This window comes from Anomaloglossus baeobatrachus, chromosome 5 (assembly GCF_048569485.1).
Source record: "Anomaloglossus baeobatrachus isolate aAnoBae1 chromosome 5, aAnoBae1.hap1, whole genome shotgun sequence".
NCBI classification, from domain to species: domain Eukaryota; kingdom Metazoa; phylum Chordata; class Amphibia; order Anura; family Aromobatidae; genus Anomaloglossus; species Anomaloglossus baeobatrachus.
In genome coordinates, this window is record NC_134357.1 from 123,666,946 (window position 1) to 123,685,125 (window position 18,180).

General features: G+C 44.0%; 1 protein-coding gene across 5 annotated transcripts in view; it reads right to left on the bottom strand.

Annotated features, from left to right (window-relative positions):
• The window catches only part of USP54 (ubiquitin specific peptidase 54), a 183,206-nt gene that overhangs the window by 73,313 nt on the left and 91,713 nt on the right, over nt 1-18,180 (bottom strand). For all 5 annotated transcript variants that reach the window (XM_075348835.1, XM_075348832.1, XM_075348834.1 and 2 more), the window contains exons 4-9: nt 7,335-7,469; nt 4,742-4,855; nt 2,740-2,822; nt 1,041-1,146; nt 754-900; nt 286-435 (exon numbers count right to left, since the gene is read on the bottom strand). In XM_075348835.1, the coding sequence (XP_075204950.1) occupies nt 286-435; nt 754-900; nt 1,041-1,146; nt 2,740-2,822; nt 4,742-4,855; nt 7,335-7,469 (735 nt within the window). The remainder of the gene's footprint in view (nt 1-285; nt 436-753; nt 901-1,040; nt 1,147-2,739; nt 2,823-4,741; nt 4,856-7,334; nt 7,470-18,180) is intronic.

An 18,180-nucleotide genomic window follows, 5' to 3' on the forward strand; every position in this document is an offset into this window, starting at 1 on the left:
CAAAAAGCCCTACTTATAGGGAATGTAGACTGTGAGCCCCAATGGGGACAGTGATCATGATGTAGGTAAAGCGCTATGGAATTAATAGCGCTATATAAAAGTGAATATTTTTTATTATTATATATTATGCAATATATAGTCATCCCCCAAAAACAGCACAAAAGGTGAAATCCATACTGGCTGCCCTGACTATAAAACAAACCTTCTATATGATCAGTAACAATTTAGGCTGTTTGCTGTGACCCATGTTATGACGGATAGATGTAGACTTATTACTTGGATTACCTCTTTTACGTGGGCATCATCGAAATACATCCATTTGCGTATTTTGGTTTGAAAGAAGAAGGTGGAGTAATGTTTGCCATAATAACAGATCATCCCGACCAAATACAGCTCGGAGTGTTTCGCTCGATCATCTGTGACCCTATAGAAAAGCTGAGAAGAAGATGTACACTGAGCAGATAAAGCTATACAGTGTTCAGCATTGCAGACTGAGATTAAATTGCTTTTATTTAGAATATACCAGTAAAATAGATCCGGATATTGTTTCCTTAGTTGTATAAATTGTCAAAGCTTGGCGCTAACCAATGAAACACGGACGCTATATGGAGCAATTATTTTGACAACACAATGCATACAGCGTACTAAACTTTTATTGGGAACTGCTTAGAATCGAAGAGCGGAAATGGGGTTATATCGATCTCTAAGATTGTCTGGTCTAAATATTCAATAACACAGAGACAGGACACTTACATCCCCGAGTTTCAGGCAGGTCCCAAGACTGTGAATGACGTCCTCGGCAAGATCAGAGTGGTCCGAGTCCCACACCAGTCCTATCGTTATGATCTGAGGGGCATTCATGAGTACTCGACGGATGCGAATTTTCTCACCACAATTGCTCTGTGAATTTAATGGCACTGTTATAATAGAAATACAAACATAATACAGAAAAAAGTAAAGTGCATTTTCCAATCCATTACAAGGGTTAAAAAAAAAATAAATAAAAAAAACAAAACAAAAAAACATAACCGAGTACTCACAGGACAGTTCCTCAAATCTCCCATTGTACTAGCTTTTTGCAGTAATTCTCCAAACATATCAGGGGTTGGCTTTTCTCTCCTTTCCAACATACATATTGCCTGGTTGCTGGAGTGAAAGCGGGGAAAAATAGAATCATTTAAGCGGTTACTGCTCAAATTCCTTGGAGGGGGAATTATCGAAAAAGTACACCTTCTTGCATACACAACTTTAGATTAGCCAGCCTGGCGTCATCATCGTTGCAGCACAATGCACACACGACATCATCCTTAATGTACATGAGACATCCCTGTTGCAGCTCAATGCACACGCAACATCCCCAAGGCAGCTCAATGCACACGCAACATCCCCGTTGCAGCTCAATGCACACGCAACATCCCCGTTGCAGCTCAATGCACACGCAACATCCCCGTTGCAGCTCAATGCACACGCAACATCCCCGTTGCAGCTCAATGCACACGCAACATCCCTGTTGCAGCTCAATGCACACGCTACAACATCCTTGATACACTTGCGACATCATCGTTGCAGCTCAATGCACATGCAACATTGTTGCAGATCAATGCACACGCGACATCATTGCAGTGCAGACCGACATCATCCTCGGTGCACACGCGACATCATCCTTGCAGCTCAATGCACATGCGACATCGTTGCAGCTCAATGCACACGCAACATCGTTGTAGTGCGATGCACACGCAACATCATCCCCGGCGCACACGCGACATCATCCTTGATGCACACGCGACATCATCGTTGCAGCTCAATGCACACGCGACATTGTTGCAGCTCAATGCACACGCGGCATCATCGTTGCAGTGCGATGCCCATGCAACATCATCCTTGGTGCACACGCGGCATCATCGTTGCAGTGTGATGCCCATGCAACATCATCCTTGGTGCACACGCGGCATCATCGTTGCAGTGCGATGCCCATGCAACATCATCCTTGGTGCACACGCGGCATCATCGTTGCAGTGCGATGCCCATGCAACATCATCCTTGGTGCACACACGACATCATCGTTGCAGCTCAATGCACACGCGACATCATTGTTGCAGTGCGATGCACACGCGACATCATCCCCGGCGAACACGTGACATCATCCTCGATGCACACGTGACATCATCGTTGCAGCGCAATACGTGACATCATCGTTGCAGGGCGATGCACATGTGACATCGAATCAGGCCAGCTAAATAAAAGAACAGCTATGGCCGCTGGAAAGTAATGGGCAGTTCCCAAGACTCCTGGCCAGTGGCCACAAAATACCAACGCTGCCAATGAACTGGGTCCTATGGACCAAATCGCACCAATTTTTAACAAGACATAATGCATTTTTTTCTATTTCCTCCAAATTTGATATGACCGTCTGTATGTTATTCAAACTGAAAGTTAGAATTTCCATTGAAAGGTAATTACAAGGTTTACGTCTGTAGCTGTCAGCTATTAATGAAGATTATACAGGTTTCAACAGGTCAAATCCTACATTAAATAACAGCGTTATTTACAAAATATACAAACATTTTATTCTATGACTATGGGAACAGTATGTTTTATAGCAGCAACCTTGAGGAACCTGTAGTCTGATGAGAACTCAATGCCCTCCATGTTCTGCGCATGCTCAGGCTACAATGGTCAGTGACTGTCCAACAAAACAAATAGCATCTTAGGTTGTGGAATGGAAACCAAAAACCTTACCAGAGTGCAGTAGTAGAGATATAATGCACCATCTGAATGAAAGGCAGGGGGTCCGATGTGGCACCGCAGCTGGTACAAACACACTGCAAAGCAGAATAAATGGCTGAACAATGAAAACAGGAGACACCAGAACAGCTGATAACAGAACCATGGCAGACAAAATAAGTATTGAACACATCACCAATTTTCTAAAGTAAATTACATTTCTAAAGATGCTATTGGCATGAATTTCTCACCAGATGTCGGTAACAATCCATTCAATCCACACAGGCAAAGAAATCAAACCATAGATGGCCATAAATTTAATGAGGTGTTATAATGAGAAATGAGAGGTGCACAAAGTCATAGAAAGTAATGGCACCAGCTGAAATCTATCAGTAATTACAAAGCAATCCTGCCACTTAGTAAAAAATAACATCAGCTGGTTCAACTGATGGCCTATAAAAAGGTGTCTCATTACCAAGGTGCCACACAAAAAACATCTTATGATTGGTAAAACCAGTGAGCTGTCTAACGACAGTCACAACCGTCTTGTTGCAAAATATATTGATGGCATTGGATACAGAAAAAGTTCTAAACTATAGAAGGTTCAGTGAGCACTGTTGAGACTATAATCTGTAAATGTAAAGAGTATCATTTCACCATAAACTGGCCACAACCAGGTGCTCCCCGCAAGATATCAGACAGAGGAGTGAAAAGATTTATCAGAAGCGTTGTCCAAAAGCCAAGTATCACCTGTGGAGATCTACAGAAAGACCTGGATTCAGAAGGGTACAATTGTTTCAAAGAAAACAATAAGTAATGCACTCAATTTCCATGGCCTGTATGCACGCTCACCATACAAGACTCCATTGCTGAAAAAGCATGTTCAAGTGGATTTAAAGTTTGCTCAGCAACATTTAGACAAGCCTGTGAAATACTGGGAGAACATAGTCGGGTTAGATGACCGCAAAATTGAACTCTTTGGATGCCATAATACACACTTTACTTGGAAACCAAAATGCACTCCATTTCATTCCAAAAACACCATACCAACAGTGACGTTTGGACGTGGGAACATCATGGTGTGGGGCTGTTTTTCAGCATACAACACTGGCAAACGTCGTGTAATTTAAGGAAGGATAAATTTACAAATGTACTGAGACTTGCTTGATACAAATCTGCTGCTATCAACCAAGATAATGAAGGTGAAACAAGGATGGACGTTTCAGCAAGACAATGATACCAAACACAGCCAAGGAAACGGTCAATTGATTTCAGAGAAAAAAAAAAAAAAAAAGCTGCTAGAATGGCCGAGCCAATCACCTGACCTGAATTCAATAGAAAATGTATGGAAGAAACCAAAGCTCTGCGTTCATAGAAAGAGCCCACGGGACATGCACATTTTGAAGAGTGTTTGTATGGGAGGATGGCCCAAAATCACACCTGAGCAATGCATGCAACTAGTTTCTCCATACAGGCGGCGTCTTGAAGCGGTCATCACCAACAAAAGACTTTTGTACGAAGTTTTACATACATTTCAGAAAGCGTGTTCAATACTTTTTCCCTGTGTCATTTCTCATTATTACACAACTTAACTTATGGACCTCTATCATTTAATTTATGTGACTGTGTGGATTGGATGGGTTATTACTGACCTCAAGTGACACATTTAGGTCAATAGCACCTTTAGAAATATATTTACTTAGAAAATTGGTGACATGTTAAACACTTATTTCACCTGTTGAAAATCAGATCACATTTCATACAAGTGAACCCCAAAGGACCCCCACTGACTTTAATGGGGTCTGTGGGCATTTGATGAAAAGTATAAAGCAACGGGCAGCACTGAGCAAGGAGCCAGACAGTGAGCAGTGAGCCCTGCGAGTGAACAAAGCGGTGTATTAAAAATGGCCACAATAGCTGATCAAATAGTTTTTCAACACGAAAGATACTTCTTTCTGCGATTTCAAATCAACTACAGCCTAACAAATGAAAACCACTAAATTAATAACAAAATTACCTGCTCAAATAGCGTCATTGCAAACTTTTGATGAGAAATACAGTGCTGGGCAGTGCAGATATCTTCTTTGGATTCATCTGCGATGTGAATGTGGAGGCGGATCAGAAGATTTTCCTGCAAACCGAAAAATAATACAGTGGAACCTTGGATTAAGAGGAACTTGGTTTGAGAGAGTTTTGCAAGACAAGAAAAGCTTTGTAAAATTTGTAACTTGGTTTAAGAGCAATGCTTTGCAATAAGAGTAAATACTCACTGTGCACACTTCCGGTTCTGTCCTTTCACCACACCCTGACCCGTTCTGGAGGTGACTTTGTACATATGTACTGTATACAGTATACCATTGTACAGTACTTTATATACTATATAACATATCTATCAATTTGCATTTGTGGATATAGTATTGTGCTTTCTTTCTGCTAACCAGTACAGCATATTGCTTATACTGTAACTCTCGCACACCAACAATGCTATTGTAAGCTAAAGTGCAGTTTAAATTTTATATAATCTTTACTGCACTGTACAGTATTTTGTATTAGTGTACTGTAATAATTGTATATGAACACAGTACATTATATTGTATTACTGTAATAAGTTTGTATAAATACATTAAATATTTTTGGGTGGTGGAATGAATTGTCTGTGTTTCAATTATTTTATTTTTCCTATAGGAAAATTTGCTTTGATATAAGAGTAACTTGGTTTAAGAGCGCACTTCCGGAACCAATTATGCTCGTAATCCAAGGTTCCACTGCACTTCTGGCCAGCAAGAATCGGAATATTACAGAAATACTACTACAGAAATGTATTCAAGTTGACAAAAGGAAGAATTCATCAACATTTATATTAATAAGCCAACAAATAAGAACAGACGAAAAAAAATACACCAAAAACCTGATATTAGAAGGCAACGAACTGTGCTATAAGTCTAATGTAGCATATTACCAAATAACATTCCTTTGTATACAGAGCACCATTATCTCCATGTGGAAGCCAATATAAGTGGCAGAATTTTTTAACTCTGGCATAGCTAAGCAAGTACCGTATTTCCTCCTGGCTCCAGCCACAAACCTTCACAGCATAACCTGAAAGAGCGAGCTGGTGTTCATGCTCCTGGGGCTGTAAGGCCGGGGCCACACGGGGACTAATGCGATCCTCGCATAACACTCGGCACACGCTGGCAGCACAGCAGGAACCAAGTGTCACTGCGACTGAGGTCTGATCGGACCACAGCTGCAGGGGGCAGGTCAGCTCTGAGGAGGGGAGGGCCACTGCTGAGGAGGGGTGGGCTGGCACTGAGGAGGGGAGGGTGGGATTTATCTCGCTCTCTCCTCCGTTGCCGGCTATTGCCATTCTCGCCCTGCACTCGCGGTACACCGGTGTGCTGCAAGTGCAGTGCAATTTTTTTCTCTCCCCATGGACTTGAATGGAGACGAAAGTTTCGCATTACACCCGCAGCATGCTGCGATTGTTTTCTCGGTCAGATTAGGGCTGAGAAAATAATCGCTCATAGGTGCTGGCACATAGGCTAATATTGGTCCGAGTGGAATGCGAGGTTTTCTCTCATTCCACTCGCTCCAAATTTCATGCCGTGTGTCTTAGGCTAAGTTCACACTTCCGTTGTTTTGCATCTGTCACAATCCGTCGCCTTGAGGAATTACGGTATCCTGCAAAATAATTTTGCAGGAATCCTGTTTTTCCCCATAGACTTCTATTAGTGATGGATTGCGACTGATGCTGCTGCGTTGCATCCGCTGCGTCGCGTTCAGTAGTTTTTTAACTGACCGCCGGGCGGGAGCAACACAGCCTGTAACGTTTTTTGAGCAGCGCGATCTGTAGGATTTGGTGCGCATGCTCTCTCTGGCTACCTGCCCCCGTAACCAGGATAAACATCGGGTAACCAAGCAATGCGCTTTGGTTACCCGATATTTACAGTGGTTACGGGTGCAGGGAGCCAGAGCTAAGCTGGCATCCAAGATAAATATCGGGTAACCAAGCAAAAAGTGCTTTGCTTATACCCGATATTTACCCTGGATACAGTGTGCAAGGAGGCCGACACTTCCCCACTCGGCTCCGCCCCCTCCCGCACTCCGCATGTGTACACACACACACACACACACACACTCACTTGTCCCCAGCCCTGCAGTTCCCGCGGCACTGAAGTCCTCAGCTCCACGGCCCCGCTCGGCTCCGCCCCCTCGCACTCCGTCCCCTCCTGCACTCCGCATGTACACATGCATGTAGACACACACACACACACACACACACACACACACACACACACTCACCTGTCCCCAGCCATGCAGACCGCGGCACTGACGTCCTCAGCTCCGCCCCCGAACTCCGCCCCCAGCACACAACGGAGTCCGACAATGAAATTCTGTGTCATCCGTTGTCATCCGTTGTACAACGCATCAGTCACATGCGTCAAGCAACGCATGTGACTGATGCAAAACAACGGAAGTGTGAACTTAGCCTTAGGCTTAATGCTGGTGCTCTTAAAACTTGCAGCGTTTTTTGGGAGGAATATTTAAATATTCATTGTATAGTTAATACAGGTCGACAGAAAATAAAATGGTGTGTATATACAACGTACAAAACATTCTGCTGCATCATCCATGATACCCAGCTGGAAACGTTGCTCATCTTGAAAGGTCTTGGCCAGAGCGCTGCGGAGGGCGTCGGACGGTAACACCTTCTCACTGCTACACTGAAACTGGTTGAAGATCCCCTGTGTAGAGAACAGATTTTGGAAAATTAATAAGTTGCATCGCGACATTTAAAAATAAATATCCATTTCACATAATTGCACAGTTGAGCTTATAATCACAAGTGAGCAGTCATCACATTGGGCCGGGCTCAAACAGGCCGTGTGCAGTGCAGCATTTAGTCCATCTGAATCAGCTGTGTGCATGGTGTGTAAGCCTAAATGACTGCTTTTATTGGTGAAGGTTTTTCGTGATGATCCCCTTGATATGGGACACAGTACAACACATACTCCTCTCACTCTATGGGCGCTCTCACTTGCCTGCAGTTTTTGTGGACCAATGGTCCGTAAAAAAATATTCAACACATTCTGCATTGAACCACTGTACTCTATTATATATTTTAGGAGTCTGAGTTGGTACATTTTATACCGACCCAGACTCCGACTCCACCAAAATGAACACCGACTCAGACTCCACAGCCCTGATGGAAATCCCCTTTATTAGTAAGGTTTTTATATCGCAGGCGGCGGGGCGCTGCGCTCGCTAACGCTCGGGTCCGGCGCTGCGGCTGCTGCTCGGTGGCTCGAGCGGTGGGCCGGATCCGGGGACTCGAGCGGCGCTCCTCGCCCGTGAGTGAAAAGGGGAGTGGTTTGTTTGGGGATTTAGTCCGTGACGCCACCCACGGTTTGTGGTGAAGATGGGCACCACCGCTGCTGGTGACGGGGATCCCGGGAGCGATGGTAGGGAGCAGCTGGGATGTTGTTTTCCCCCTCCGTGGGTAGGGGTTGGTGGTCCCAGGGCCCGGTGGTGTGATGGGGAGGCAGGGTCGGTGAGGTGCCGGGTTGCAGGGACAGCGCGGCGCGGTGCCGGATGGCACGGGTGTACTCACTCAGCAATAGATGCACAAAGTCTCCGGTAAACCAAACGGCTGGATGGACGGGTCCCGCAGCCGGCTGCAGTGTCTCTTCCCGGACAGGTGATGGTGGCTGTCTTTCCCTGCACCTTTGTGTACTGTGTTGACTCCAATGGCTTCCCAACGTTAGTCCGCTCCCCGGTGTATAGATACCGGAGGAGCCCGTTCTGCCCGTAGGCGCTGGCCCTCGGATTTCTAGCCAGTGGCGGTGGCTGTATATCCTCACGGTGTGAGCGGTTGCCTTCAAATCGGGACTTAGTTGTTCGGGAACCCCGGGGGTTCCTGTCACATTCGGATTTGACTATTGACGGCGGCTCCAAGCCTGGTCAGGGTCCGATGGCCTGCCTGTGTGCTTAGCTTCACTTCGTTCCCCGGTCCGGTACCGGTGGGCCACCGCCCAGCCCCGGTCCTTACGGCTCTGCGGAGTTCCACCAACTCCTGCAGACGGCCACCACCGTCTGCCAACCTTGCTCTCAGTGCCTGGGCTCCAACCCAGACACTCGCAGTACGTGACCTCTCACTTGCACCTCCTGAACTGAACCACTCCAAAGTCCAACTCTCTGTTTTTCCCACCTCCAGGCCTGTGAACTCCTCGGTGGGTGGGGATAACCACCTGGCTCCGCCCCACCTGGTGTGGACATCAGACCCTGGAGGGAGGCAACAAGGGTTTGTGTCTGACTAATGTAACTGTCTGGGGGTGAGGGTGTGTGTGTTTTGTTTGTGGCTACCTGGCTAGTCCAGGGCGCCACATTAATATTTTTTCCAGGGTTCATAGTATTACAGTTTAGGAGGCAGAAAGTTAATATTTTTCTTTTTTATTCTCTAGTTCCGTTACCTGATCGTGCAGGATGAGCGGTGTGCACTGACCTCTATGTCGGCCTCCGAGAGATAACTCAGCTAATTTCAAAGTCATAATATTAAGAGCTTGTAAGACCCCATACACAGACAGTTGGGGGCAGAATGGTAAATAAGCTGAGAGGTCTATCTTCTCACTTCTCCATACACATGAATGCTCAGCTCGACAGGGTTCATGTGCTTTCAGTAGGGACGGGGCAACAGACAACTCATGAATATCTATTGTCTAATGTGCATTAACAATAATAAAAACTGGAATAAAAAAAAATAAATAATAGCCTCCTCGCCTTCCCTGAAGTGCGTTCCCATCAGCCGCGGCAAGCTTTCTGAAGTCCCTGATGTTTGGAGGGACGTCTATCTTCTGAAGGACCTGTTGTCTGCATCTATATGCAATTTATACCCTACCTTCTTATTTCGCTTGAATCCAAGTAAAGTTTAGATTGTTGTTTTTTTGGGGTTTGCAAGAAAAAGTTTCAATACAAAAGAGAATCTGAACAGAAAAACAGAGCAAACCTGCCAATCATAGCTCATCATGGCTGATCTGCTGTGTATTTTGGCACAGATGGGACCCATGCTCCAGGACAAGGCAGCTCTGTTTGCAGAACAAATGAAGCCTTCATCCCACTACTGAAACTAATATCGACAATGACCCCTGCCATTACAAGAGAGGCTTTATTAAAGGTAACGGAAGGAAGAAATCTGCCATGCAGAACAGAATATTTACATTGATCAAAATAATTGCTTCCCATCGTCAGATTTACAATGAAGTGACAGTGGAAAGGTTTTCAGAGCTTACTTTACCAGCTTTGATCATATGGCTGTAGAATATCCCGATATAGTAATAATGTGCATCTTTGGAAATTTACATCTTGCCATTCTCATACGTTCAGTCTTAAAATTTCTTTAATCAAGATATTTACAAATAGGTTTTGCACTTTCCATTGCATGAACTATGGCATGATCTTAATCATTATGTGTGATTTGTGAAAATAGCCAAGTAGCATATTTGCGGACATTTTCTAATTTTTAGGAAAGTTCCTATAGTCTGGCTAGTAGAAATGAAAAAATAAAAATGGCTAGAGAAGGTGGAATGGACTTACAGTTAGGTCCAGAAATATTTGGACAGTGACACAAGTTTTGTTATTTTAGCTGTTTACAAAAACATGTTCAGAAATACAATTATATATATATATATATATATAATATGGGCTGAAAGTGCACACTCCCAGCTGCAATATGAGAGTTTTCACTTCCAAATCGGAGAAAGGGTTTAGGAATCATAGCTCTGTAATGCATAGCCTCCTCTTTTTCAAGGGACCAAAAGTAATTGGACAAGGGACTCTAAGGGCTGCAATTAACTCTGAAGGCGTCTCCCTCGTTAACCTGTAATCAATGAAGTAGTTAAAAGGTCTGGGGTTGATTACAGGTGTGTGGTTTTGCATTTGGAAGCTGTTGCTGTGACCAGACAACATGCGGTCTAAGGAACTCTCAATTGAGGTGAAGCAGAACATCCTAAGGCTGAAAAAAAAGAAAAAAAATCCATCAGAGAGATAGCAGACATGCTTGGAGTAGCAAAATCAACAGTCGGGTACATTCTGAGAAAAAAGGAATTGACTGGTGAGCTTGGGAACTCAAAAAGGCCTCCGGGGCGTCCACGGATGACAACAGTGGTGGATGATCGCCGCATACTTTCTTTGGTGAAGAAGAACCCATTCACAACATCAACTGAAGTCCAGAACACTCTCAGTGAAGTATGTGTATCTGTCTCTAAGTCAACAGTAAAGAGAAGACTGCATGAAAGTAAATACAAAGGGTTCACATCTAGATGCAAACCATTCATCAATTCCAAAAATAGACAGGCCAGAGTTAAATTTGCTGAAAAACACCTCATGAAGCCAGCTCAGTTCTGGAAAAGTATTCTATGGACAGATGAGACCAAGATGAACCTGTACCAGAATGATGGGAAGAAAAAAGTTTGGAGAAGAAAGGGAACGGCACATGATCCAAGGCACACCACATCCTCTGTAAAACATGGTGGAGGCAACGTGATGGCATGGGCATGCATGGCTTTCAATGGCACTGGGTCACTTGTGTTTATTGATGACATAACAGCAGACAAGAGTAGCCGGATGAATTCTGAAGTGTACCGGGATATACTTTCAGCCCAGACTCAGCCAAATGCCGCAAAGTTGATCGGACGGCGCTTCATAGTACAGATGGACAATGACCCCAAGCATACAGCCAAAGCTACCCAGGAGTTCATGAGTGCAAAAAAGTGGAACATTCTGCAATGGCCAAGTCAATCACCAGATCTTAACCCAATTGAGCATGCATTTCACTTGCTCAAATCCAGACTTAAGACGGAAATAACCACAAACAAGCAAGACCTGAAGGCTGCGGCTGTAAAGGCCTGTCAAAGCATTAAGAAGGAGGAAACCCAGCGTTTGGTGATGTCCATGGGTTCCAGACTTAAGGCAGTGATTGCCTCCAAAGGATTCGCAACAAAATATTGAAAATAAAAATATTTTGTTTGGGTTTGGTTTATTTGTCCAATTACTTTTGACCTCCTAAAATGTGGAGTGTTTGTAAAGAAATGTGTACAATTCCTACAATTTCTATCAGATATTTTTGTTTAAACCTTCAAATTAAACGTTACAATCTGCACTTGAATTCTGTTGTAGAGGTTTCATTTCAAATCCAATGTGGTGGCATGCAGAGCCCAACTCGCGAAAATTGTGTCACTGTCCAAATATTTCTGGACCTAACTGTATATGGGTGAAGCCCGGAGCTATAGACATAACAGGTCTAATTTCTAGAAACTTAGTATATCACATCGCCCCAATCTAAACCTTCAGCCTTCCTACCAATGATTTCAATCTTTTTTTTTTTACTTAAGGTAACACATAGTTAAATCTCCTATCACATGGGCTGCATATCGGGACGAAAAAACCTGCTGCTCTCCAGCGTGACGGCTGAGATTGTACTAAATCTCACCCGCAGCGTGCACTGAGCAATGCTGAGCATTCCACATCGGCAGCCGGTCACATTAGGCTGCGGATTTTCAGAGCTGAATTCACCTCTTACAAAGCCAATGAAGAAATAGCGAAAATAGCGTTTCTGTAGAACAAAATCTGCATCAAACGCTGCACAGAGGAAATGTCCTGTGTGGCTATACAATTTATTCGAATGCAGCATATAACAATAAGGTTAAGGACACGCAGTGAGTAAAAAGGGCCGAGTGGAATACAATTACAAAATTGCATTCCACTCTGACCCATGTTACTCTATGCAGCCGTTCCCATCTACAATTTTTTTTTTTCCTTAGCCCTAAATCAGACCAAGAAAACAGTCGGAGCATGCTGTGGGGGAAATCCGATCCATATTCACTCGCACCCTTACAAGTCTATGGGTGTGAGTGAAACATCACACTGCACTCAAATGACACCGGAGTGCAGTGCGATAATCGCATCAGCTGACAATGGAGGAGATTGATCCCTCCTTCTCCTCCGCAGCTGTGATCGGATCACAGTATAATGACACTTGGCTCACGCTCGCAGCAGCAGAGCAGGAGCCAAGGGTCATTAGCATATTGCATCCGATTCTCTCGCATCGCTTGCCATACGCTCATGTGGCTCCGGCCTAATTTGATCACTTAATATTGAGCAAAGTTAAGTATGTTTACTAGCTGCTACTGTGATTACATTTTCCGCTAAGAGTACAGCCCTATCAGTAGCAGCTAATCAAACCATATAATTTACTACTTTGGATAACGTTTACAAAGTGCAATCAATCATACTGCCTTGGTCAACAGCTCCCCCTACACAGTATAATGTTCCCACAGCCCTTCACATAAACACACAGAATATGTCGTCCCCACAGCCCCCCCACACAAAGTATGATGTCCCCACAGCCCCCCCAACACACAGTATGATGTCCCCACAGCCCCCCCAACACACAGTATGATGTACCCGCAGTCCCCCCCATACACAGTATTATGTACCCACAGTCCCCCCCCATACATAGTATGATGTACCCACAGTCCGCCCCCATACACAGTATGATGTACCCACAGTCCCCCCATACACAGTATGGTGTACCCACAGTCCCCCCCCCATACACAGTATGATGTACCCACAGTCCCCCCCATACACAGTATTATGTACCCACAGTCCCCCCCCATACACAGTATGATGTACCCACAGTCCCCCCCCATACACAGTATGATGTACCCACAGTCCCCCCATACACAGTATGGTGTACCCACAGTCCCCCCCCCATACACAGTATGATGTACCCACAGTCCCCCCCATACACAGTATGGTGTACCCACAGTCCCCCCCCCCATACACAGTATGATGTACCCACAGTCCCCCCCCCCCATACACAGTATGATGTACCCACAGTCCCCCCCCCCCCATACACAGTATGATGTACCCACAGTCCCCCCCCCATACACAGTATGATGTACCCACAGTCCCCCCCCATACACAGTATTATGTACCCACAGTCCCCCCCCAACACACAGTATGATGTACCCGCAGTCCCCCCCCCAACACACAGTATGATGTACCCGCAGTCCCCCCCATACACAGTATTATGTACCCACAGTCCCCCCCCATACACAGTATTATGTACCCACAGTCCCCCCCATACACAGTATGATGTACCCACAGTCCCCCCCCATACACAGTATGATGTACCCACAGTCCCCCCCATACACAGTATGGTGTACCCACAGTCCCCCCCCCCATACACAGTATGATGTACCCACAGTCCCCCCCCATACACAGTATGATGTACCCACAGTCCCCCCCATACACAGTATGATGTACCCACAGTCCCCCCCCCACATACACAGTATGATGTACTCACAGCCCCCCCCCCCCCACACACACAGTATGATGTAGCAACAGCCCCCACAACACAGTATTCTACTCTTTAATGGCCTCAAAAAGTATGACTATTCCCATGGGCGCAAACAGTATGAAGATCCCCACTTGGCCTTAATCAGTACAATTTCCCCCACATGCCCCCAAACAGAATGATGCCCCACCATGAGATGGCCACTACAGCTCCCCCAACACACCATGACTGCTCTATATATACCCCTGTGCGGTGTCCAAACTGATTCTCCGCACAGGAGGCACAACCTAGTGATGTCATTGGGTCTACTGCACTGTCTCCATTCCAAAAGCATTTTGGTGGAAAAGCACAGACAGACAATCCTGAGGATGCAGATAACCGTGGAATTGAGATGAGAGGGAGAAGGTGGCCACGTGGTTTTGCCCATGGGCAATTGATTCCAGCCCATTTTCTGTCCAGTTACGCAAGCCAAAAATGAACGGTCAAAGAGCCATTTGTGGCTCACGGACTGCACTTTGCCCAGGTCTGAACTCTATTCTTCGATCATGGCTGTCCATAACACGGTCCCCAGCACAGTCCTAAGTAACTACAAATAGGCTTCTTAAAAGGTAACCTGTCATGGAAAAATCTATTAACCTGCGATATGGGGTTTAGGCTATGTTCACACAATGCATCTTTTACTGCGTTTTTTGTGCATTTTTGAGGTCACAAAGATGCAGCTAAATGCATGCGTTTCCTTCTCCCAGCAAAGTCTATGAGATTTCTATTTTGCTGTCCACACCGTATATCTTTTTTTGTCTGCATCTTGGCTGTGTTTTTGAAGATGCAGCATGTCAATTCTTTTTGTGTTTTTGAGCCCTGACAGTCAATATAAATATGACAAAAAAACGCATTGAGCAAAATGTGGTAAAAACGTGTCAAAAACGTATTTTTTTTTTGAGGAGTTTTTGCCACAGGTGTGTTTTTTTGGGCCAACACGCTGCATATTTGTGGTTAAGAAAAGATGCACTATGTGAACATAGCCTAATAGTTGTCTAAAACTGCCTGGCCATTGCACTTAATGCAAAAGAAATGAACTATTCCTCTTTGCATTCTCAGGCATTCAGTCAGGCATGGCAGAAGCAGTTTCAGTTCCTGCTCAATATACCGTGAGAGGCAGCTGTAACCACCCGCCGGCACAGACTGACCGGGGTCTGCAGTGGATCAAAACAAAGTCGGCTGTCAGTCAGCTCAGGGGCCACGCCCCTATGACTGAAAGCCAAGCCTGCCAGGAGGAATAAAGTTAATTTCTTCTCAGTAGCCAAGCTTTCAGTTTGGTGCTCAGGAAGTTTTAGAACACCATCAACCTGCAGAATAACTCAATATCTTCAGGTTAACACCTTTATGAAATTTGATGTAACTTTAATTCATGGTTGGGATGGTTTTCCCGCAAATTAACCTAACCTTATATTAAGGGAAACTCCAGTCGAGTCTTCATACACTGATCGGAGGAAGGTGCCTGCTGTTTTTGACAGGTATGGCTAGCAGACATTGTATTGTGGAGTGGTGTGGCACAATCTAGAGTCCAAGTAGGCTTGGAAGAGAATATGCCTTCATGAAATAATGCATCTTGTGTAGACACTGATTGCCAACATAGGCAACATGCATTGATCGCAACATGGTGAAAGGGAATATTTAAAGCAGAAATGGAATAGAAAGTCTTAATAAGGAGGTTACTTTTTTGCATGTTTTTTAACAAACTTTTAAACATGATCAAAGTCATTGTGTTTCCTGAATATTCTGTACTGCTATACGACAGACCATCTGAAAAATAAAAAAAAACTAACACTATTTTCACTAGACTTTTACACTAAAGGAAAAATGACGGGATACTTTCTATAATGTGCCTCAACAAGTGAAGAAATCCTTTTAATGGGCACAGTTTACCTCTTCACGAAAGAGAAACATCCATTTAGAAAATGAGTGGCTACATGGCACACATTCTTTCAGCTATTGTTTTAGATCTTAAGAAAGACGCCTGGATTAGTCTGTCGCCACGTTCTAATTAACACACAGCAAAAAGGTTCAATGAAAGATTTCCACAGAAGACTTCTGGCTCACACTTTTTCTGTAACAGCATGGAAGGAATTGGGCTGTAAACAAGTCAAAAACCCATAAAAGAAAAAAAAAATCCAAGTAATTTGGCATAACTGTAATGTCAGTATCCACAACCAGTTGCAGAAGTGTTACACATACAGTCATATGAAAAAGTTTGGGCACCCCTATTAATGTTAACCTTTTTTCTTTATAACAATTTGGGTTTTTGCAACAGCTATTTCAGTGTCATATATCTAATAAATGATGGACTGAGTAATATTTCTGGATTGAAATGAGGTTTATTGTACTAACAGAAAATGTGCAATCCACATTTAAACAAAATTTGACCGGTGCAAAAGTATGGGCACCCTTATCAATTTCTTGATTTGAACCATCCTAACTACTTTTTAGTGACTTACTAAACCACTAAATTGGTTTTGTAACCTCATTGAGCTTTGAACTTCATAGGCAGGTGTATCCAATCATGAGAAAAGGTATTTGAGGTGGCCACTTGCAAGTTGTTCTCCTATGTGAATCTCCTATGAAGAATGGCATCATGGGCTCCTCAAAACAACTCTCAAATGATCTGAAACAAAGATTATTCAACATAGTTGTTCAGGGGAAGGATACAAAAAGTTGTCTCAGAGATTTAAACTGTAAGTTTCCACTGGGAGGAACATAGTAAGGAAATGGAAGAACACAGGTACAGTTCTTGTTAAGCCCAGAAGTGGCAGGCCAAGAAAAAAATCAGAAAGGCAGAGAAGAAGAATGGTGAGAACAGTCAAGGACAATCCACAGACCACCTCCAAAGACCTGCAGCATCATCTTGCTGCAGATGGTGTCAATGTGCATCGGTCAACAATACAGCGCACGTTGCACAAGGAGAAGCTGTATGGGAGAGTGATGCGAAAGAAGCCGTTTCTGCAAGCACGCCACAAACAGTCTCCTGAGGTATGCAAAAGCACATTTGGACAAGCCAGTTACATTTTGGAAGAAGGTCCTGTGGACTGATGAAACAAAGATTGAGTTGTTTGGTCATACAAAAAGGCGTTATGCATGGAGGCAAAAAAAACATGGCATTCCAAGAAAAGCACTTGCTTATCACAGTAAAATTTGGTGGAGGTTCCATCATGCTTTGGGGTTGTGTGGCCAATGCCAGCACTGGGAATCTTGTTAAAGTTAAGGGTTGCATGGATTCAACTCAGTATCAGCAGATTCTTGACAATAATGTGCAAGAATCAGTGACAAAGTTGAAGTTACGCAGGGGATGGATATTTCAGCAAGACAATGATCCAAAACACCGCTCAAATCTACTCAGGCATTCATGCAGAGGAACAATTACAATGTTCTGGAATGGCCATCCCAGTCCCCAGACCTGAATATCATTGAAAATCTGTGGGATGATTTGAAGCGGGCTGTCCATGCTCAGCAACCATCAAACTTAACTGAACTGGAATTATTTTGTAAACAGGAATGGTCAAATGTACCTTCATCCAGGATCCAGGAACTCATTAAAAGCTACAGGAAGCGACTAGAGGTTGTTATTTTTGCAAAAGGAGGATGTACAAAATATTAATGTCACTTTTATGTTGAGGTGCCCATACTTTTGCACCGGTCAAATTTTCTTTAAATGTGGATTGCACATTTTCTGTTAGTACAATAAACCTCATTTCAATCCAGAAATATTACTCAGTCCATCAGTTATTAGATATATGAAACTCAAATAGCTGTTGCAAAAACCCAAATTGTTATAAAGAAAAAGGGTTAATATTAATAGGGGTGCCCAAACTTTTTCATATGACTGTATTAAAACTATGTCTGAGCTCACTCACATACAGTTAGGTCCAGAAATATTTGGACAGTGACACAAGTTTTGTTATTTTAGCTGTTTACAAAAACATGTTCAGAAATACAATTATATATATATAATATGGGCTGAAAGTGCACACTCCCAGCTGCAATATGAGAGTTTTCACATCCAAATCGGAGAAAGGGTTTAGGAATCATAGCTCTGTAATGCATAGCCT